This window comes from Notolabrus celidotus, chromosome 7 (genome assembly GCF_009762535.1).
Source record: "Notolabrus celidotus isolate fNotCel1 chromosome 7, fNotCel1.pri, whole genome shotgun sequence".
In the NCBI taxonomy this organism is placed as follows: domain Eukaryota; kingdom Metazoa; phylum Chordata; class Actinopteri; order Labriformes; family Labridae; genus Notolabrus; species Notolabrus celidotus.
This window is the reverse complement of record NC_048278.1, coordinates 30,077,564-30,100,048: the sequence shown is the minus strand read 5'-3', so window position 1 is coordinate 30,100,048 and position 22,485 is coordinate 30,077,564. Positions and strand designations below refer to the sequence as shown.

Genomic DNA, 22,485 nt, shown 5'->3' with positions numbered 1-22,485 from the left:
CCTTCATAGTATAAGACAAGTTTTCTACATTACCACAGATTTCTAAGTAACCTCCCAAAGCGTTGTTGTTTCTTTATGCAATTTTTTTCCCCAGAGTTTCATTGTTTCATGTTTGATAATAAAACCCACTTTTTTTTCTAACGGAAAAAAGAAATTTAACTTTATTCATTTATTTATTTTTATATATGTTTTTATTGAACTTTTCCAATATAGACACATAATAAAGAAACAATCAGAAATTGTCAAAAGGGAAGCTTATGCACATAAAAGAGATCATATCTCTATTGTACAGTGTCCGTTTTACGCTTCTTTATAGTGACAGCATTGAAAACATAAAAATACACAGAGCAATACAAACAATACAAAGACAACCTAACCATCCATCCATTATCTTGACCGCTTATCCCGTTAGGGGTCACGGGGAGCTGGAGCCTATCCCAGCTGGCTTTGGGCGGAAGACAGGGTACACCCTGGACAGGGCAAACACAGAGAGACAGACAACCATTCACGCACACACTCACACCTATGGGCAATTTAGAGTGATCATTCAACCTGGTAAGCATATTCTTACCGGAAGCCGGAGTACCCGGAGAGAACCCACGAATGCACGGGGAGAACATGCAAACTCCACACAGAAAGGCACCTGCCCGGCCAGGGATTCAAACCAGAAACCTTCTAGTTGTGAGGCAACAGCACTACCAGGGCTAGGGGCGGCAGTAGCTCAGTCCATAGGGACTTGGTTTGGGAGCCTCACTCTGACATATCTCTCCTAAGCATGTTCACTGCATGTGTGTGCATGATTGTATGTATATACTGTGTGTGTAGCATGTCCAAAAAATAGCACGAGTGAAAAAATTGAATTTCCCCCCTGGGATTAACAAAGTATCTTTCTTCTTCTACCCACTGCACCACCGTGCAGACACAACCTAACCAAACACAGAAAAAGAACAAGATAAAAAGAAAGGGAAAAAAGTGTGTGTGTGGGGGGGGGGGGGCATGGCTCACATCAAAAATAGAAAGTTACAACTAAAGCAGTTTTGGAAAATAAATAAATCAGAGACAGAATCCAAGTGTAACAATCATAGGTAGCGATCCTGCAAATTTAACTTTATTTTGAAAACCATAACCGGATGTTTAATTCTAACGCCTACCTTTACACTGGAGGGACTCCGCTCAGGTAGAGCAGCGCATCACACTTGCAGAGAGGGAGAGGGAGCGCAGCACGGACATATATTTATAGCCTGAAGCGAGGCTGCAGCACGGAGATAAGGCTTGGGACCAAGCCGCAGGCAGGAACACAGACACACACGGCTTAGGGAAAAGACGACACGACAACATGAAATCGTTTCTCTCGGTAGTTTTATTCGGGGCTGCGGCAGTCGCCCTGGTCAGCTCCGCCGGTACTGAGGGGGAGATCTCCTTCGAGTACCACCGCTATGATGAGCTGCGGAAGGCACTGGTGTCCGTGTGGCTGCAATGCCCGTCCATCACCCGCATCTACACCATCGGGGAGAGCTTCGAGGGCCGCGAGCTGTTGGTGCTGGAGATGTCCGACAACCCTGGGACGCACGAGCCTGGTCAGTTTTTACGCACACGTACACGTCTCCTCAATGATGCAGTGAATGTTGTTCCCAATTCTTCTCCCTTTGTCCCCACTTTTCTATCCAATTGTAGGATCCCATCACCACAAGCTGTGATAACACAAACACATCACGACCTATTGCGCACAGCAGTCTGCTTGTTATCTTAATTTGGATGAAGGTAGTTTTGTAGGTGATGATGGTGAAATGAAAAGGAGAACAGTGGAGGAGAGCAGGTGTGTCGTGGTTGTGCGTGAAACTGTGAGCGCAGGGCCCTGCTGCTGCTGCTGCTGCTGCATCACTTCAGAGGAATCTAGATGATAGATAGTGCGATCAGCTACGCAAAGCCGCCATTTTGCTGGTTGATAAGGATCTTTTGCTCATCTCATGCTTATCCTAACTCGTGATTCTGTCAAAAACACCCCAAAGGCAGAGGATCATGCCTTGTCTCAATTTTGTTATCCCTAAAATGGTATTCCCCCCTTCAGTTTACATCAGATTTATCAATACATGAGGGGAAACAGTTCAAAGGATGAAGCCAATTTGACTGAATATGGAATATAACTAAGCAATCCTGACAGAGTTGAACAGTTATGATGTTCACACTCCTTCATACATACTCCTTCTTGCTGCCAGGACTGAACTGCAGCCAGGTTGCCTGAGAGCATAGAGCAGAAGTGATGTGAGGATACGTGACACCTCTTGGTTTCAGGGGCGGCTTACACACCAGTCAGAGGAACTGCAATTCTACCAGACATGACTTCACAATGATTCTAAGGATAACAAAATTATGTGTAGAGATATAGCAGCCCAAACCCAGCCATTATACAATCCATGCCATAGGCCTGCATGTTAGAAAAATATCTTCTATATCAGATAATCTAATATGAACAATCAACTGTATAGCTGTTTATGTATGGATCAATATTATCACTCCTTGAAATGTTGATCAATGAATCAATGTAAGGTGCCGTATCAGTGTGTCATGGCTCTGTTTATATCTATGTATTATGATCTACAGCCCAGTCTATGAGTATAGGATCACTGTGAGAAACTTAATTTATTTTATCATAAGATCATTAAACATCAGACAATATCTTTTATCTCTGTTTACATTGAATTTTTCTGATTTGAGAGGTTTTGGAAGTAGAGAAATTATCTTTGGCTGATTCTTGAATATGCTCCATTTAGGGCTGACATTACATCACCAGACACAGGAAGCTAATCTCTACCTTTCAAACTATGTCTTTGTCTTTATGTCAGCACTTAAAGGCCTGTCTCCATCTTGATAAAGGAACTGAAGTGTGAAAACACCACAGACTATGATGGGCATTAAGCTAGAGTCTTCTTCTGTAGTTCCTGACAAAGTCTCACATGTTGTATTTGTAACTAAAAAAACCAAGACCCTAAGTAATAACACTAACCCTTCCACCTGGAAATCCCTGTACGGTTATTATTGTGAAAAACAGACACTCTGTGTTACTCCTGAGAGTACCCGGACCAGCAATGCAGAGTTCATCGAGGGATTAGCATTTAGTGCATTGAGTGTCTTGGAACAGGTCGGTGATGCTGCTCCAAATCTCTCAAACTGTGACTGCAGGAAGTGATTAATTTCATCCAAGCAATCCAAAAAACACAGTCCTGTAGTTTTAAAAACCAGCCTGTAATTACCTGATGTAGTGTTTACAGTGCAGTTAGTGGTGTAACTTTATGTCCTGTGCAGGATTTTTGGTCATAAAGGTGTATTTTCTTCTCTGGCTGCATTTGTGTGGTCTAAACCATGCACCACAGGTTTCTGCTCACTTGGTCACAGAGCCTAATGACCGTATGTATGTCCTGAATAAGCCTGTAATAGACCGGTGGGCGTGCGCCGGCATGAGTCACAGTAGCGTTGAGGGGACCTTATTACTACCAGATGAGTTTCCAAGCTGCGTGCTGCTTAACCAACGGGGGCAGCACCTCCTCCCCTTCTCCCTCCAGCTCTGCTGAGCAAAACATCCAAAGCTAGAAGGAGGGGGATGAAACAGAGAGAGAAGCCCCAGAGACCAGCAGGCAAAATGAGGATAGAGGAAGAAATACAATGTATGTGTAATTTATAACCTGAGAGGACATGAGATATTTGAATCTTCCCTTTAAGGTGCCCTACCAATATTGTATCTGACCCTGGGATGTGTTGCAACCCTAAGGTGGAGCCGAAATAGCTGTTGCCAGGGAAACAGATCGGCTTAGTGCACTGAGCTGGCTGACGGGCAGGCAGATCCTGGTTGGCTGGCTGGGTTGTGCGACGATCCTGAGCTCGTGCATCTGTCAGTAAGACACCATCTGTCATACGACTCGACACAGGAAGTACCTACAGCAGACAGTGTGAAAACAATAGGAACAAATCAATGCACGGATGGATTCACCTGCAGTCCTGACAGGGTTGAACAGCTATGATGTTCACACTCCTTCTTGCTGTCAGGACTGAGCTGCAGCCAGACTGGCTGGGAGCATAGAGCAGAAATGATGTGAGGATACGTGAGACTCCTCGGTTTTAGGGCCTGTGTGCACACCAGCCAGAGGAACCTTAAATATGGGCCACTACCACTGCTGATTTTAAATGCAATGCATCTGTAATCTATGCAGGGGCACTTATATGTGACAAAGGTTCGCAAGTAAAGTTGAAGAGTACATACATCAGAGCTCTATTGTGCTTTAGGATGTTATAAAATCAATCTATCAATAAAAGCTTACTGTTATGTTAAGGCCTGCTTTTGTAGTTTGGAGTTACAAATCTCAAGCTAGAATCTAAAGGCAAATTAACACAGCTGTTTGCTAAGGTTGACAGAGGAACATCTAGTAACCAAAAAAAGTTTGAGTATTGGGCGGATACAAATACTGTGCTGAAAGAGTAAATATTTAACCTTCAGTCATCAGGTGGCCAGAAATAGACTCCAAATGAAGGTTTATGTTATATTTTATGTTACTCTGCATCATCAGGTGTTTTAATTGGTCAACTGTTTGATGGCAAGTTCAACAAATCAGCTTCAATATAGAGTACAATGTAAAGTCATATACTGTACATTACTGCCAGTGCCTTTGACATACACACACTTGTTCAAACATCACTGTATGTATGCCAGTCACATACTTGTGCCCTAGATTTGGAAAGTTAGCATACTAGATGCTAACAGGTGTTATTAGCTATACACTCAGTGTTTGGGTCGTCTGGTTCTGCAGTTAGTCAATATATATATTGGATAACAAGTATATCAGTTTGTTTTTAATCTCTAGACCAGTGTTTTTCAATCTTTTTTGAGCCGAGGCACATTTCTTACATCAAAAAAATCTGGAGTGACACCACCAACCAAAAGTGTTCCAAAATGACACATTTAGTCTCTCAATTTCTGAGTCTGTTTATCTGAGGGAGGGATTTTGACTACTTCAACTGTGTCAGGGCAAAGCATCTCATTTACAATTGCTTTCGCAGGTAGTACTAATGTCTCTGCCACAGCGTGTTGGATTTTTGATTTGGCTACGAGTTCAGCTACTAAGTAGCTAGCTTTGAGAGCTCTCACAGACACCGTTGTATTTTTTCTCATAAAAGTTGCCTTTTCTACTCCCCATATTACGCTCTTCATCCAGGTTAGAATTTTGTCCAGGGCCTAGTTTGGAATTCTCATTTTTCCTTTTTGAATATTTATCCATCGCTTTTGTACGCACTACATGGCAAATTATTTGCAGTATATGAATAATATTTTTTTGACTAATTAAGTGAAATTGGAAAATGTCCCACGGCACACCTGACGATCTGTCACAGCACACTACTGTTCCACGGCACAGTGGTTGACAATCACTGCTCTAGACATACCTAAGACAGCTTTTAAACACAGGAGTTTTACTTGGGGAAAAGGTAGTGTTTTTGGTGTTTTGCTACTTTAACTTTAGTATAGGATCTAAATACTTCTTCCACCACTAAACACTGGCCCCATGTTACATTTGAAGGAGGTGTTTACTCCTCACAGCTGGATTGTATTTGACTGTACCCAAGCTGAAAAGAGGGGTTCCTCTTCAGTGAAACAGGCTCTGGTGAAACCCTTTTTCGACCCTCTTGTCTGGAAGTGGTGAGGAGAAACTCTATCGTGTAATGGGTTTGGCTTTGTCTTATGGTTTAAAAAAAAAAAAATCAATATGAGGCACAGTCTGTCCAAAACATGGTCCAGGAGACCATCTTGAAGGGGGATGGAGGAGCTGGACTGTTTTGTCAGACAACAGAGGAAGTCTGTAATCCCTGAGGAGCACGCACACAGTTGACCTGTTAAAGCATACAGCAGCCAGACACAGTGCTGGATATGGACATATCAGGTTACATATGGCATATTGGATATGAAGTGAAACACAGGAAGGCATGGTTTCATAGTACACATTATTATGGAGGAAAAAACAGAGGAGAGCAGTGTAAACCAAGTGCTTTGTTGGAAGTTACAACTGTGAGATGGCTACAGACAGTTCACAAGAGGGAGGAGTTGGAAACACAAATGGAATGATGATTGATAAAACGGGAGGTGTAAGAGAAGAGACAAGGTGACGAGGGAGTAGAGAAGGGGTTCGCGGATGAATGTAGAGGGAATAAGGAAGAGACAGAAACGGATGGAGGATGAGAAAAAAGGCCAAGGCATCAGCAAGAGGTCATTCATTATACATCAGACACCCGCATGCATCCTCCTCCTCCTCTTTCTTTTCTCTTCCTTCACTGATCTGAAGACTTCCTGTTCTGACTACTTCCTCTGCTGCCATCTTTTGGTGTCTTGCTTTTTCCTACACCTTTTTCATACGCGTCCTTTCTCTTCAGGGAGCTGTATTTCTGGATTCTGGATCAGGGTTTTCTTTTACCATGTGACGTAACCTCATGTGATGCCATGTGTAGTTTATACATGCAGTGAAAAGCCTAAGTCCTACCCTTTTGTCATACCCTCTGGTCCATTGGCTTCTGTTTGTTTTCATAAACACAATTTCTCATTTCAATCTCTATGACATAACTGAACATTTGGAGGCATGTGCCTTTGCTTTTTTAAGATGATCTTGAAGATTTGCCTTTGTCTTCCAGGCATAAAAAGGGCACTGATTTCTTGAGAAGACAGTTTTTTTTAACCCCTATGTTAAAGATCAGTTTGTTGGACAGTATAGGACAACACTGTTTTTTGTCCTGACGATGCCCACAACCTCTCAGGGGGCTCTCCCCCAGCGCTTACTGGTGTGGTATTTCTAATCTCCTTGGTAGTGACTGTTAAGTCTGTTTTAAAATGAAGTGTATGCTATTGCTTACATACATTCATTCAATTTTACAAAGACATTGAAGAAACGATTAATAGATACAGTGTTTCAGCATTAGCAGCAGCTCTGGACTTAGACATTATGCCTCGAAAAATGAGTGTAGTGAGTTTCTCCAGAGTACAGACCTCTGGCGTTGTTGTTCACATAGTTGATCTGTTCTGCTCCATCTTGATTTTGAATGGTTAGAGATGGAGAGGTGACGTTTACGAGTGTGGCGGTGTTCCAAAAGTCGAACTATCTTTAACTGAGAGCGCTGTGAGAACAGTGACCAAAAGAACAACAACCAGCACATGCAAAGGGTGTTACTGCTCTTAGTGCTGAAAACGCTGAACTGCATTGGTTTTGTGTAGAAAACAGGTAAACTGCCATTAGTGGACACAGGCCCTTAGTCATGCAAGGGCATTGTAGTGGCTTGCTTTCGCCAATAGAAACAAAACCTATAAGCCACTGAGGGGCTGCTTTACCGGGACTCAGAGTTGACGCTTGTCCTCATGCAGGATGAATGAATGACGTCCAAACTCCGTGCATTGACATCAACAGGGTTTATTTTACAACGACACACAATAAAGGCTCAGCGGTCAAAAACTGTTTGCTACCCGGTAGACAGCTCACCTGCCACTAATTGGGTCTTCTTCTCTATATGCTTTCTACACCTGGCTTGACACACCCACCACCTAGTTGGTACACAAGTGCATCAAACAAAGTAAAACAGTCCACGCATAGCATTGATACACATATGGCTCTCACAGACATCTATCATCTATCTAGGTTATTTCTAACAATTTTCTTAGACATTTGTAGCCTGACCTGTGTACCAAATAAAGAATTGTCAATGCATTCTAACAGCCCTAAAATGCAATCCAAAGGTGTGGACCAAAAATACACGTCTTCGAATGGAAAATAGACTAGCTCTAAAAGAAATATTAAAATTGAGACAAATATAATTATATATATATTATATCATACTACAACTCACAGTCATATTATATACCCATATTTATTTTTATTTATTGCTTAATCTGTCATTACCAACCATAATCACATGTCAAGCTGTCACTACTGAATCATTTTTAATACTGCATGTAATTACTGCTATTTAATCTAAATTCCATTTGTAACATTGTATATATCTAAATTGTATTCTATCTATATTTATCTATTTTTAGTTTTACTTATTTTATTTTATTTTACTCATTGAAACTTCTTCTTGATTGTACTTATGTCTGGGTTGCTGTAACAACTGAATTCCCCCCGGGGGATCAATAAAGTAATATATTATCTTAAAATTGTTCAATACTGTAGAAACACGAGATGTACAAATAAGCTTTCACTCACAGTTCCTACCTCTGTCTGTTGTTCTGTCATTTTCCAACAGTACCTGTGTTTGCAACGCGTCCCTCCAAAAATAAAATGATTAAAGTAAATAAAAAAAAGCATTTTTTTCACTGTCGAATCAGCGCAAATCAGTATAAGGATATGCAATAGTTATCTCAAGCATCATCTAACTGTATCAAAATTTTTAAATTTCATCATCATCATACAAAAAACTCCCTTTGACAAATGTTCATCTCCTGAGTGAAATAAAAGTAGGTTTTTTTTCTTACTTTTGATAATGAAGTCAAAATGTTGCAACCTGTTATTGCGAATGCTCTCATTGCAATGACTATCACTCATTTTGCAACCTTTGTGGAAACATCTGTGTCTGTACTGATGTGAAAGCTTGATTACGTAATACAAAACAAGAAGTACAAATCTTGTGCTGTTGCAGAAGCTCACTAGGTGAAAGCTTTAGGGAATTTTCTCTCGACTGCTTTATCTTGTATGAACCAGCATTACAGCATATCTCTGTCTTTAATATGACCTGTTCTGTTGCTCACTGTCTTCTGTGTGTGTCTGTGAGATATCTGATCACAGAGCTGGCAAGCCTCAGAGGTAACAAACTGTTGGGATACGAGTGTGTGTGTTTTTGTGTGTGTGTGTAAACGGGCTAGCGACAGGCAAACAGACAGAGTGAGTGTGTTTACTCAATCTCTGACTTCATTTGTCTCCCTAATCACCTGCTTGTGTCAGGGTTGTCACGACGACTGAGAGCACGGTGATGTGGTGCTTCCCCCCTAATGACGTTGCAGCAGCAGTCATTACTTGTGGTCACCTAGGAGACAGTATTGACCACCTGATGGGCAGGTTTCATAATTCCTGACAAAGCCTGGGATGATGTGGTGGGTTTTGTTGGCCTCAGATGTTTCTTATTGACCTGTGGTGAGCAGGAATCACCTTGAGTTGAAGGGCAGAGCTTTGCCATGTCAGATTTTACACATGTTCAAAACACCTCCAGGGATTGAGAATATTTGAGATGTTTTACCAAAAGGGCACATGTTATGTGTTTTAAGTCTTCACATGTGAAATGTATAAAAAACAAGGAAAAGATGAGGCTGTCCACCGCTCACTGAAAAACCAAGGCTCTCCATGACTAAATGATGCAACCTCGTTCTTCTGTAAGCACAAACACATGAACAGAAAGCAGGCTGTCTGGATCAGCAGTTCATCTGTTCCACAAAGCACAAGGATCAATTGTTTGAATAATTAATCACACATTTGTAAACTTCTAACATGAAAGATGTTCCAAACCCTGCTTCGGCTATGTTTAGATTTGCTAGTTTCCCCAATCGACTGTATAAAAAATAGACGTAGTATCCGCGACTTCACCCATCTGTTCTTGAAGCCTGTCATCGGCGGGTGCCAGTTTGGAGATGCTGAACTTCGTCCAAGCTTATGCAAGGTAAAGAGGCAGGCCTTTACCTTTTCCCTAACAGCTACAGGGTGCCCGCCTGTCAATCAAGTCAACCATGTCCTTATTTGGGCAAAACTCGTAAGTTTAATATCTTCAAAAATGATGAGTTATAAAAAACTTCACCACTTGTACAGTGTGTGCAGATAGAAATGAGCTATTCGGACCTAAACTGTTCTTTGAACCAGTTTGTTTATTTCTGCTGCAAAGATCGTCTTTTTTGAATTGGTGTGTATGTGGTTTCTGGTGTTTCTGCACCTAGCCTCAAGCGGACGCTCGATGAACTGCAGTTTTTAATACTTCCGCAATTCATATTTTAAGACCAAAGGTTGCCGCTTGATTGTCCCTCATTTACTTTATTTAAATTTACATTCACTTTAACTTGTATTATTTGTTATTTGCACGGTTCAATAAAAAGATTAAGTTGAAGAATGGACTGAACAAAACTGATAATCTGTAACATGCAAAATGATGACAGCTCCAACCATCATTCTGAGAACACAGTATATATAACACCTAATATTTTTGTTCTGAAGTTGACTTTACAGATCAAAACATCACATAGACACAATGTGTGATATTTAAAGTGTGGCCTATGTCCTCATCCTTTGCAAACTACTGTATCTGCACCAAGTGTGAATGACATTTTTACAACAATTGCAATCTATCTATCGTCTAGTGGGGGTTAAGCCTCTAGGAGTGATCGCAAACTTTTTAGGGCTAATGATGTAGCCACTAGTTAGCACCAATAAACGACTATAAACCACAACTTCTTTTTTCCCATGTGTTGCCTTTGTTGCCTGACTAGCATTTTGCGAAGCAAGAGTAAAGTTGGGGTTAAGAGTGTAACTCTAAGGGTGATAATTAGCTCAATTTTTATGATGACTTTTTTATAGACATTAATTGAAGCTAATAATGATAATAACAATTATAAATAATCATGCATACTTAAGCTTATATTGTTTTTAAATGACTGCCAATGAGATCTGGGATGTGAAAGGAAATAAAAGCACATAGAGGTGGAGGGTGTTAAATTTTAGAAAATAGGCACTGACAGGCGGCTCAGGACATTTGATTTGTTCCACCTATGCAGTGATTCATCTTCATCGTGCTCACCTTTGTGCAAAAATGCATCCTCCCTCCGGCAAATAACATGTGTCTATGTGTGTGAAACTAGTACGCAGAGCTGCTACAGGAGAATGAGTTTGCAAAAAAGTTGTTATCATGAGTGACAGTGAATTATTTTGCTTTTGCATGTTACTCAAAACTCCCCAAATGCATCTTGAATTCCTCAATAGCTGCATGTGTGGCAGAGAGCAGAGGTCTCCAGATACTGAGCATCTGTGTTATAGCTTGAATCATGCTAACTCATTAAGACAGAGTGCAACTTCAAAGTATATGTTCGTGTGTGTGAGTGCATGTGTTTGACAGCTCTGTCGGGCCTCTGAGGCCTGTGAAAACCATTCACAAACATCAGGACAGGAGGAGTTAATTGTAGTCTTGAAATCATTAGTAGCTGCTCTGAGAGAGACCAGATCTGAGCGTTTAAAAATAACCTGACTACCAGATGTGCGCAGAGTGGTGAAATGTGTGTGTGTTTTCTACTCGCTCATACTGCCACTTACTTTACAAATAGATCAAACACACCAAAAAATCCACAGAAATATAATATATAATGAAAACAAATATAACACACTTGCAGCTTGATAGTATTATTTCTTTGACAGAACATTTGCTCATTTGAACAAAAAAGGAGAAGCCAAGATGGGAGAAAAAAAGTGGCTGAAATTGTCAATTCAATCAGTAGAGGTATAATAAAAACTGTAAAAACATGAACAGAAAGCCCCCCAATAAAAAAAGGACCCCTGCTGTAACTTGGCTTCAAAACCCACACACAAACAGGCGCACACTCGCCTCGCCATCTGCCAAGCTTGAGCTACATTTCACAACTAGAAACTGAACAAAAGACATTTTTATATTCCTCAGCCTTCAGATAAGCTCTTTTATTGTCGCACAGCCACAGAAAGGCAGACATCTCTGGTGTGTAGTTAATCAAAAAAGTGTGGTGGGTAGCTCCTACTTGGTCCTCCTTTCTCTTTTTGGTGAAGGGCTCTATATTGCTGCTTGTCAGCAACTCAGCATGTGTACTGCTTTTGTGGAGACCCAGAGAATAAAAAAAGGCTAATTACAGTATTAAACAGATGGCTAGAGTGGTGATTATTAAAGAACAGCTTTACAGACATTAATAGCTCCCAGATATAATACCAGATCATGTTATAATCAAAGCAAAGTAAAGAAGAGGAAATGTAGTCATGTTTTATCTGCTTGTACACTGACATCGCAAACATCTTTTCCACTCAGTGACTGAATAAAAAGATGGACGACGTATCTCTACCTCCTCCTGTGAAGTGAAGCCAAGTAATGAATCAAACAAACATTTTCAGATAAATTAATATTTGCACATTAACCAGCATGGTAAGAGCTAACTATAATAACAGAAACCATGTGTGGGAAAATGTCATTTTGTGTAACTTGGTTTCAAAGTCTGACCCATGTTCCATCTGTTGACATGGAGGAGGCTGGGTTTATGACCTATACAGCAGCCAGTCACCATAGGCGGGGTAGGGGGGGAGTCCTTTGGCTTCACTTTTTGGAATCTGTTTATAGGCGTTTTTCGTCCACAGGAACTTTACCCCGGAACTAGGGACTTTACCCCTGAACTACGTGCGTTTTGACCAGAGGAACCAGGGTCTAAATTTAGTTCAGGGGTAGATAATCTCCCCCCTAAAAAGCAGGTACTTTTCAAAGGTCCTGGAACTTTCGGTTGAACTTTCGGAGTGTTTGTGGAGTTTACACAGTTGTTGAAACACAGAGGGAGTTCCTGGGAATGCATACTAATTTAGTTTTTTATTAAGATTTCAAAATATTATTTAATATAATTTTTTTCCTCCAAACGTCACTGGCCTGATTTGCACAATCTACCCGGGACTTCAGCCCGCGGTCGAAACGCAGACAACAATGGGGGCACAGGAACCTTTTAGTTAAGGGTAAAGTAGTTCTGGGGGCTAAAAGACCCCGGAACTCTTGGTCGAAATGCACCTACAGGTGCTTTTTGACCAGGAGAACCAGGAATCTCGCTCAACAGCTGTTTTAAACTCAATACCCACTGATGCTGTCAGCTGATGGTTGCTAGTTAACAGGGTTACTCTTCAAACCGTGACACCTGGAGGTAACAGAGACACATCAGGCTTAAATAAGATAAATGTAAGGTTAAGTTCTTGGAACTTTGGTTACCCCGAGCAGGGACTTTCTAAGGGGCAGATCAACTACAGCAGAGCTAAATTTAGACCCTGGTTCCTGCCGTCGTATCGCACAGAGTACCTCAAAAGGTCCCTAGTTCCTTGGTGAAGTTCCTGCTGTTGAAAAGCACCTTATGGTTTTACTCTTGAAAGACTACATTATTTTATATGCAGACAACATGAATTGTTTTCAATGCACAGCATGAATGGTGACTCACAAATTATAGAGTAATCAACTTGAGTTTTATTTGAAAAAATTTTTTTTTTCTAACATGTCCCAGCGTCAAACTAATGTATCCTAACCTGATCCCATACCTATTACTCCAGCAGGCAGATTCAGGCACACAATCAACGTCAGTGCCACTCAATAACCCACTGTTTATCCTCCATTATCGTAGAAATTGAGTCCTGGACTGCAATGTTCAATTGTGTTCAACCTTTAGTTGATGAGTCAGTGTGTTTGTCACCACTGTAGTGCAGAGTTGGAGTGTTATTGTTCAAGGGTGTGTGTGTGTCAGGGGTAACCACCGTTACTAATGAGTGTGATTTATCAGTGAGTTCCATTTGGTCCATGACGAAAACAGCTACTTATCGCAGAGAGTGTGACGTTGTGATGTTTCCACTCTGATAACGTGGCAGGGTAAATTTGATGTTCAGCCTCTCAACCTGAGGATGGATAAAATTAAGCTCAGTCATTGTGATGCAGCTCACTCTCCTCTCTTATTTGTCCACATGAGTTATGAGTTTGATCAAATGATAATTGTTTAATCTAGTGAAAGTGGCTTCAGATCTGCTGTCGTGTTGATTGCTTGTTGTCATGCATGGAGTGAGAAGTGCGCAACTTTCACTATAGTTGGCACATAAGAAATGTGGGTCATTACATCCTCACTCCTTTCGTTAAGGATGGTACAGTGTATCCTACGCTTAAGGTGATAATTAGGAATTAGGAATAATGAACTGCTATGTTGTTGTTTGTTATTGTCACAGGATAAAAATAATACTGGAATCAGTGCATTGAATGGCACTCTATAAAAAATTACACAGCATTTTAGGCCCCATAGCAGTACATAGTCTGTAACGTTTTTTAACCTCTGCACATTCTCATTGAGCTTCTTTCTCTTCTGTACAGGTGAGCCTGAGTTTAAATACATCGCCAACATGCACGGTAACGAGGCAGTGGGCAGAGAGCTCATCATCTACCTGGCTCAGTACCTGTGCAACCAGTACCAGCAGGGCAACGAGACCATCATCGACCTCATCGACAACACCCGCATCCACCTCATGCCATCCATGAACCCAGATGGCTTCGAAAAGGCTGCTTCACAGGTGATAATGACACAGCAGGACGGAAATACACACAGACCTGGTCAAAGGATTTACCACCTGATAGGTTAAACTCTCAACACAACAAACATCTGATTAGTTCCCACAACATGCAAACATTAATCCTGTTTCCTTTGCTCAGCCTGGAGAGATCAAGGATTGGTTTGTGGGTCGCAGTAACGCCCAGGGAGTGGATCTGAACCGTAACTTCCCCGATCTGGACCGCATCATCTATGTCAACGAGCGACAGGGCGGAGCTAACAACCACCTGCTGCAGAACATGAAGAAGGCCGTGGATGAAAACACCAAGGTGTGAAAATAGACTGGTTTTGTGTTAACATTGTCAATGAATCCCATGAAAAGACCAAAACAACAACACATCACACAGTACATTCAGACTGACTGGCTCTCAGAGACCCTAACACATTTATTCCTTCTTAGGTTAAAAAAATGTAACATTTATTTTATACAAAAATGTAAATGATCAAATTATGCTCCATTGATGTAAAGTGGCTTTAGTGAGAATTCTGATTGAAAAATAAACTAGGAATTTGCTAGAACCACCACAATCTGAGCCATAAGACACTGAATATTGGACTCACATTAAACAGGTAGGCAAATGATTAATAGTGTCTCCTTGAGTTAGAGATGTGTGCATAAGCAACAAAAAATTGCCTTATCAACTAAAAAGCTGATGATGTTTCAGTACCATCATGTTTCAGCTGATATAATATTGCCACAAAAATCTCAGTCAGTTAAAAAAGTGCAGAATTCATGGTTATTTGCGTAGTCATATTCCCTTTCGGACAGGTTTCTGCCCGGCCTGATTAAGCTCAGGCTAAATGAAACCTTCTGATATGAGGTCGGATCAAGCACAGTTTAAATACTTTCAATCTAATCCAATCCAATCCATTTTATTTATATAGCACATTTTAAAAACAACAAGGTTACTGCAAGTGCTGCACAACAAATACAAACAATAGAAATAAATAATAGTACAATTTAAAATGCAGTAAATTAAAAGACAAACAGAAACCAACACAAACTCTCATGCTGTATTAAAAGCCAAGGAGTAAAAATGAGTTTTAAGACATGATTTAAAAGTATCCAGGGTGGGGGCCATTTTTGACTCGGGTGGGTAGCTCGTTCCACAGTTAAGGAGCAACCACTGAAAAAGCTTGGTCACCCCTCGTCTTTTGTTGGCTTTTTGGCACGACGAGACGCATCTGATCAGCAGACCTCAGTGCTCTGCAGGGGGCGTAGATGTGTATGAGGTGCCAGGCCATTTAGTGACTTAAAAACGAACAATAAAATCTTAAAATGAATCCTAAAATGGACAGGGAGCCAGTGGAGGGAGTTGAACGGGACTGATATGCTCATGCTTGCAGGTTCCTGTTAATAGGCGAGCAGCTACATTTTGGACTAACTGTAAGGGAGCGAGGGAGGCCTGGTTAATGCCAGTGTAAAGTGCATTACAGTAGTCCAAACGGGTCGAGATAAAAGAATGAATCAAGCACTCAAAATCATTAAAAGATAGAACAGATTTAATTTAGGATAAAAGATGATAAAAACTGGTTTTAACTACTGAGTTTATCAAATTCAAAAACGCTGTCCATTTTGACGCCAAGGTTTGTGACTATGGGTTTTACACAAGTCTGCAGGGAACCCAGGTCTATTGGAGACACCACTATTTTTTCTACACAACCAGTATGGATGTGGTGCTGTATTATTTTCTGAATGCCCTATTGCACCAGTTTTATTGACTTAATGAATGGTAGTTTATGTTGAACTTGATTCCATTGAATCAAATGTTGGAACTACTTACATAGCCTGGCAGCCTACAGCTACATAACAGGACTCAATGCTCTGATTGGTTGTTGCAGTCAGAGGCATTTTGCTCTTGGCTCCGTTGAACTCCCTCTGAAGTCGTAAATGAAGAAACATGTCACAGTTTGAAGTGTTTTCATAGTTTTTTGGCAACATTAGAAAACTATAGAATATCAGTCTCAACATAGCTTTTTATTTTTAGGAGATCTGGTGTGTGTCGGTTGAGAGTCATAAACTAGATTCATAAATGCCTCTTTGATTTATTTGCTGCCTCAGTGTGTTTTTGTAAGTTTTTATGATGTGTTTCGTCTTTGTAGCTGGCTCCAGAGACAAAGTCTGTAATCCACTGGATCATGGACATCCCCTTCGTCCTCTCAGCCAACCTGCACGGAGGAGATGTGGTGGCCAACTACCCATATGATGAAACCCGCACTGGTACATAAACACAGAAGTGAACACACAATCTGAACCACACACAGTTTTTCCTATTTGGCTTGTTAAATTGTATATAAAGGCTTTCGTTGCTCCATGTGAGTGTTTGCACAAATTTAATGAGACTATTTTTGGACCATAACTGAAGTAACAAACATTTATTCATTTTCCTACAGAATGATGTTGCATTCATTTGAATCAAATGGAAAATGTTTCCTTCTACAGCTTCCTGTGGATTATTGCTCACTGTAAAAAAAAAAAAAACATGTTTGTGCAGGAACATTTAATTTGCTGCAGATTCATGTATGCAATTAATATTTTATCACAGCAGCTGTCTAAACATTGTACACTTGTTTGTTCCCTTCACTCTGATTCTTCCTCTAAGGCTCCACCCATGAGTACAGTGCCAGTCCAGATGATGTGATGTTTAAGTCCCTGGCAAAGGCCTACTCCATCTACAACCCAGTCATGTCCGACCCTCGAAGACCCCCCTGCCGTAAGAACGACGACGACTCCAGCTTTAAAGACGGCATCACTAACGGAGGGGCCTGGTACAGCGTGCCAGGAGGTAAGAGACAGCTGAGTGTGTGTTCAATTGAACAGAATCAGAGAGACTTTATTTATCCCAGGGGTGAAATTCAGTTGTTACAGAATGCTCTTATGCACAGTATGAAAAAAGTCAAAATATTAATAGATAGAAGGAATAAAATAAGATATAAATACATATAAAATAACATAAATTGGATTAATAATAAGTATATACAGAAGTGTGTTCCTACTCCAGTCCAGTTTATTGTCCAAGTACACCCCCAGGTACTTGTAGTTCTCCACAATGTCCACACATTGGCCCCCTGGATGGAAACAGGGGTCACTGGTGCCTTGTTCCTCCTCAGATCCACAATCAGCTCCTTGGTCTTTACCACTTTGAGCTGGAGATGGTTCTGCTTGCACCATGTGACAAAGTTGCCCACCACAGCCCTGTACTCAGATTCTGTATTTGATTCTTATTAAACTGATAAATCAGAAGGAAGGGTTTGCAAAATGTGGGACAGTAGGGGATACCTTTGTTGTCAAGGGGTTTGAAAATCCTACCACTGATCTGAAATCAAGGGCAGGAAATGCCCCCCAAAATGCATATATTTCTTTAAGACTAGTAGGTAATGAACGGTCACCAAGATATCATTTAAGGTGATATTTTGTTGCATAAAAAATGTTTTCAGTGTTCTTTGGTTTAAGGAATAGCAAAAGTTTCTAAATGACCAACATGTCTTTGGCATTTATATTCTTAAAAATATTATTTACCATCCAGCACTTCAGACACTACTAATATATCTGTGTGTACGCTACCATGGGCTTCTATTAGTGGTCCTGCCGATGAATTTGGCTCTATTTGAAATGGTCTTGCAAGAACAGCATCATAAAAAACTTTGAAAACAGTCTATCCAATTCAAAACCTCGACTAAAAATCTCCCAAATCACAACTTGGCTAACTGTACTGACTTCATCCAAAAGCTCTACTCCCTACCTTTTTCAGTGATGTCATTATCGCTCATTCTCTCCCTGATTTTTTAACTGTGTGATTACAGGGATGCAGGATTTCAACTACCTCAGCAGCAACTGTTTCGAGATCACTCTGGAGCTCAGTTGTGACAAGTTCCCCAGCGAGGACACGCTGAAGAACTACTGGGAGCAGAATCGCAACTCACTGGTCAACTACATCGAGCAGGTACACAAAACATCAGCGGCAGCACGGACATGTCTTTGAATTTGATCTTTTGCCACTTATGAATGAGGTTTAGTTTAGAATGTTGCATTAGATAGTCCTGCTGAGGGTACTATACGTGACCTGTTTTTATTGCAATGACTCAAATAACAAGATACTTTGTCTTTGAGTGAATACAATGTAAGTTTTTATTATCAGCTAATGGTTTGTTTCAGAAAACTGTGTGATGATGTGTGGCCATAAGAATGCTGAATATGAATACAGTTGTACAGTTTCTGTACTGATTTGACGATTTGAAGTGTTGATCACATGAGGTCTGTTGACAGGAAAATATAAATGTAGTTGTTGTTAGTGCTAGTTTAGGATCCATTCACTTCCAGAGAGCACCATGCTTCTTTCCCCCTCTTACCTTGAACCAAGTATTGACTGTCCCTGTGTGTGTGTTCTCGTAGGTCCACCGTGGCGTCAAAGGCTTTGTACGTGACCTGCAGGGCAACCCCATCTCCAACGCCACCATCGCTGTGGAAGGGATTGACCATGACCTCACCACAGGTAAAATTCACACATTACTCAAAAGCATACACACACTTCATAACAACACTCTTGGTTTAATTCAACCAGTTCAGAAGTAAGATGCTGTAGTGCCATCTAGTGGACACTTTTGGTGTTGCTCTTCTTCAGCAGCCGACTTCTATTTTCACCTGCTGATCATAGAACAGTAACAGATATTCAAACACTGTACAGGATTGTTACTTGGTTCACGCATTGATGATGTAAATCTGTATTTTGTAGCCAAAGATGGAGACTACTGGCGCCTTCTGGCCCCTGGAAACTACAAAGTGGCAGCCTCTGCCCCTGGATACCTGACCGTCATCAAGAAAGTGGCTGTTCCATTCACTCCTGCAACCAGAGTAAGACTTAGAGAAATATGAACCAGTACTTTGGGGAAGTTTGGAGATGTAGATTTTGTAGACATTTTAGTGGTAGCCTAAAATCAAACCCCTGATTTTATTGTCTGTGCCAGTCAAAACTTTGTGCACAACGCTGTTCAAAGAGCACTTTTGGCTTAATTGCAGCAAAACTGCATTTTTTTTTTCATATGTATTGCTCATTATAACATGAGAGTGAAGTAAAGAAAAAAAGACTTAGTAAGTTTTAGGGAAGATTTTGATGTTGAAGGGAAACTGCAACTTGATAACTCTATTGAGGCATTTCTGGAGGACATGATTTTGTATATTTGACTTATAAATATTCTGTTAAAATACTAAACTCCTACCTGACCCTGTGAAGGGAGCTTGGGTTTCTTGAAAGGAGCTATATAAATACCAGTTATTATTATTATTATTATTATTATTATTATTATTATTATTATTATTATTATGGTTATGGTTATTATTGTTATTATTAATAATATTATTGTTATTATTGTTATTATTATTATTATTATTATTAATAAACTACTACAAAATTAAGTTGCTTATAAAGCATATCTTTTAAAAAATATTGAGGAAAGAGTTAAATGAGCATTGAATTGACCTCATCTACACCTGTTTATGCTATAGTTTTAATGACTAGCGTATTTCAAGAAAGAGTTTCTTTGTTTAGAAGGACATTTTGAATACAACCGAGAAGAAAAAAATAACATTCTATCCTTTAAATGATCTGAATCTCCTTTCCTTTCAAATCAAAGCAATTACTTTTTTACAAACTGGTCAATGTTTTAATCCTTTACAATCAACAGAACCCATGAAAAGACTAACCCAACAATGGGTGCATTCATTATTAAGTATTGCATAAGTAGCCTAAATGTTCTCTAACTTATTTCCAGATCTGATTTTAGTCCAAATCCATTAAAAGCACATTAGTGAGTCACAGGATGTCCTCGTTTCACTGAGGACATCAAAACAATTTTGTTTTCTCTGCCTGCTACTTCCAGAAATACTCACTAAAGAAACAAAAGTATTATTCTACTGGAAGTAGAGCCAATAAAGACATTATTTACTCCTGTTTGAGTGATTAAGCCTTTGATTTAGAAATGAATGGGCCTGAAAACCTGAATATGTACTTTGGACTTGATTGATATATGAGTAAAGACTGTGATTTGTGTTTGAAGCTACATAAAGTGCAAATAAAGTTTTGTTAAGATGGAAAGCATGAAGAGACAGACACATGGTTATTATGGTCTGTCTTTTTGGGGATTTGGTAAATTACTTCTAATCTCTAATCTTGCTTGATGTGGCTCTGTCTGTGCCTCAGGTGGACTTTGAGCTGGAGTCACTGGTGGAGAGGAAGGAGGAGGAGCGGGAGGAGCTGATGGACTGGTGGAAGATGATGTCTGAGACACTGAACTTCTAAATAAGCGTTTGTCTGGCAAATGATTGAGTCTGTCTGCTCATCTATGTAATATATTCGACTTTCAGTGTGCCCGTCTGCTGTAAAAGAAAAAATCTGTCTCTTATTTGTTTTGTTCTCTTTCACTTTATTATTTGAATTGAATATATTGTTTATTAATGTAATGGTTTGCCTCATACTCCTGTAGATCGTTCCACAGACATGCTGACGGACACAGGAGGAATTTGCTGGTAGTTCTGTGGTATTGTGTTCTTTATTGTACACGTGATTGGTAACCATGGCACCCACCTATATAACCAAGGAGTGACTGAGTAACATGTATGTAAAAGAGCTTTTTACATAATTTCCACATGGCACTGTCCATAAAGAATATTGTCTTTTTCCCTGTTTTAAGGTCTCTGTTTCTCCAAGCTTAGTGCAAATAAAAACAAAGTGCACACAAATAACACCCACCGTTATAAAGCTCAATAAGTTGCACAAACACACACACACGCTTTATGGTTTTGAGATAATCAGGGAGATAAAAAATACTGTAAACTCACTGTAAACAACTATAAAGACAAGCTCATTTTTCATATGTTATTAATGTTGAGGTTTTTTTTAACTGACTGCAGCACAGCTTTGAGTTTAGCACAAGATGAATGGTAATAATATATACTGTATTTATGAAATAAGCATAGCAAGAAATATGTGGTTTTTGTACCTAAAAAATGAAAGACAACAAGGCTATGACACCCATTAATCTGTCCACCTGAGTCTACCTAAAGCCATTCCTTTGTATGTGCACTACACAGAAAATACTAGGGTATGGAAGGAACCGTGGTACATGTTGTCTTTCACGGATCAATTACACTAATCTTTAGATGCGGACTGTGTGGATGAAGTTCATCTGGTCTGAGATGGCAAAATAATTTATTGAATGTATAACTATAGAAACCGTTAAAATGTAAAGAATACAATGATCAATAAAACTTCCCTCTTTATGTTGTCAAACTGCTGTCTTGTTGCCTTTATTTGAGCTCATTCAGCTGAAAGAAGAAGGGGACATTTTAATATGTATTACACTACAGACTGCAGTTTTTATTAGTGCATTTTGGACCAGAAGAGTTCATAAAATCCCCTCTTTCCTCACTAGTAATTATAGTTGGACCAATAAAAACGAGTTCAGAAACTCACAGTGAGTTGGTGCCCCCCAGTGGTAATACTATCCCCCTTAAATATGGTCCTACTGTTTTTGTCATCTTGGGTGGGATTTGAGTAAAATTTTATCCATTTTTACATCTCAAATATTTTCCATTTTATTTCAGATTTTTTAAACATCCATATTAGATATGTTCAATTTAAATATTTTATCATGACAAAATGCCATAATAGCCAAAAGCTAGATATAAGCTGCTGTAATATCACTCATGGTCTTTGTGCAAATTCAAGTCTTGCATCACCCAAGGACAGCTAGAGGACAAACAATAAATACTATGACGGATAAAATGAGGAAAAGAAATAAAAAATTGACTATGAAGCCAGATTAAACTAAAACCTCTGAGGTAAGCTGTAAACAATGTTGTACTGGGCGGAGTATTATTGGATCTTTTGGAAGAGTTACAGACAGAAATTCACTCGAGTTAGAAAGTATGAAAGTAGGAATGTTTGCTTTTACCTAATGGCAACAAGGTCTCAAAAAGCAATGAGGTCTCATTTGTGTGCAATGAAAAACTTTTGACCACAGTCTGCTATATTGCACCATGTTGCTACAGACAGCCAGAAGGACAAATCAAGGTTAAACCTTCTGTAATTGCCCACTTTACACAATTGATTATTATTTTTTTTATTTTTTTTTAACATTTTTAT

The 22,485-nt window shown here is 39.9% G+C and overlaps 1 protein-coding gene across 1 annotated transcript; it reads left to right on the top strand.

Annotated features, from left to right (window-relative positions):
* Positions 1-1,140: 1,140 nt before the first annotated feature.
* On the top strand, positions 1,141-21,630 carry cpe (carboxypeptidase E). The gene is made up of 9 exons (XM_034689049.1): positions 1,141-1,577; positions 14,110-14,306; positions 14,446-14,613; positions 16,448-16,565; positions 16,948-17,130; positions 18,149-18,288; positions 18,738-18,837; positions 19,078-19,196; positions 20,542-21,630. The coding sequence occupies exons 1-9, from the start codon at positions 1,337-1,339 to the stop codon at positions 20,638-20,640; spliced, it is 1,365 nt and encodes a 454-aa protein (XP_034544940.1). The 5' UTR covers positions 1,141-1,336; the 3' UTR covers positions 20,641-21,630.
* The last annotated feature ends 855 nt before the right edge of the window (positions 21,631-22,485 follow it).

What these genes read in the sequence shown, in the direction of transcription:
- cpe (XM_034689049.1), top strand. Translation starts at nt 1,337, where the DNA reads ATGAAATCGTTTCTCTCGGTAGTTTTATTCGGGGCTGCGGCAGTCGCC. An exon ending in CCGTGGATGAAAACACCAAG is followed by an intron (nt 14,614 to 16,447) that starts GTGTGAAAATAG and finishes TCGTCTTTGTAG; the next exon opens with CTGGCTCCAGAGACAAAGTC. An exon ending in CTGGTACAGCGTGCCAGGAG is followed by an intron (nt 17,131 to 18,148) that starts GTAAGAGACAGC and finishes GTGTGATTACAG; the next exon opens with GGATGCAGGATTTCAACTAC.